The 1,146-nt window shown below is 39.0% G+C and overlaps 1 protein-coding gene across 1 annotated transcript; it reads left to right on the plus strand.

Moving 5' to 3' along the window:
- Window positions 1-235: 235 nt before the first annotated feature.
- On the plus strand, window positions 236-883 carry LOC131641186 (uncharacterized). The gene has a single exon (XM_058911491.1). It carries the CDS (start codon window positions 236-238, stop codon window positions 881-883), a length of 648 nt encoding a protein of 215 aa, XP_058767474.1.
- The last annotated feature ends 263 nt before the right edge of the window (window positions 884-1,146 follow it).

Consider the following 1,146-nt stretch of genomic DNA (forward strand, 5'->3'; position numbering starts at 1 on the left):
CCAAGGATGTCTGTTATGAATCCTTTTCGGAGAATAATTTAATTGGACACAACAACATTAAACAATGGGAGAATATGGACAAGGATGTTAATGGAAGGATGTGGAAGGCGTTTGTAGCGATGGGTATGGGAAATTTAAAGGAAAAGAATGGATTCAAAATAAAAAAAAAAGGTGACTTGGAAAAAGAGGAGGTAGAGAGAAAACAGTTAAGGAAGGAGAATACATCTAGTTGGAAATGATTATTGTATCTTTTAATATTAGAGGTGGGGGAAACGCTCTCAAGAGAAGGAGAATTAGTTCTATTTTAAAGAAGGGCGATGCAGACATTGTGTTGATACAAGAAACAAAATTGACAAATATGGAGGATTTCGTAGCTAAGAGTATGTGGAGTAACACGGATGTTGGCTTTTCTTTTACTAACACCGTAGGTATGTCGGGAGGAATATTGACTTTATGGAGGACGGAAAGAGTGGAGGTAATACATAGTTTCAAAGGAGAAGGGTATATAGGCATAAAAGTGTTTTGGAAGGGTAATATTTACTACGTGGTGAGTGTTTACTCATCTTGTCTTCTTTTTAAGAAAAAAGAGTTGTGGGAGAATTTAGTGCATGTGAAGTCTTCTTTCACGGATGGTAATTGGATTATAGGCGGGGATTTCAAAGCAATTAAAAATAGTAGCAAGAGGAAAGGTAGGATGGGGAGGGAGGTGGATAATGGGGCGGATCATTTTTGGAAATTCATTGACGATATGGATTTGGTGGATGTGCCGTGTAAAGGGAAGAGGTTTTCGTGGTATAGCGGGAATGGGATGGCTATGAGTAGAATCGATCGGTTCCTAGTGTTGGATGTGATTGTTAATAGATGGGGGTGGTGGGTCAATTAGTGGGGGAGAGAGATATATCGGATCATTTCCCGGTTTGGTTGGTTATGGATAACGTCGATTGGGGTCCAAAACCTTTCAAGTTTAACAATGAATGGTTCACTCTTAAATCTTTCATCCCGTTTGTTGAAAAGGAATGGAAAGAATTAGAGGTCGAAGGAAGAGGTGGTTATGTGCTAAAAGAAAAGCTTAGACGTCTTAAAGAGAGACTCACTTGGTGGAATAAATCGGTTTTTGGCAAAATAGATTTGGAGGTGGAGGAGAAT

The sequence above is a fragment of the Vicia villosa genome, unplaced genomic scaffold (assembly GCF_029867415.1).
Source record: "Vicia villosa cultivar HV-30 ecotype Madison, WI unplaced genomic scaffold, Vvil1.0 ctg.003558F_1_1, whole genome shotgun sequence".
NCBI lineage: Eukaryota > Viridiplantae > Streptophyta > Magnoliopsida > Fabales > Fabaceae > Vicia > Vicia villosa.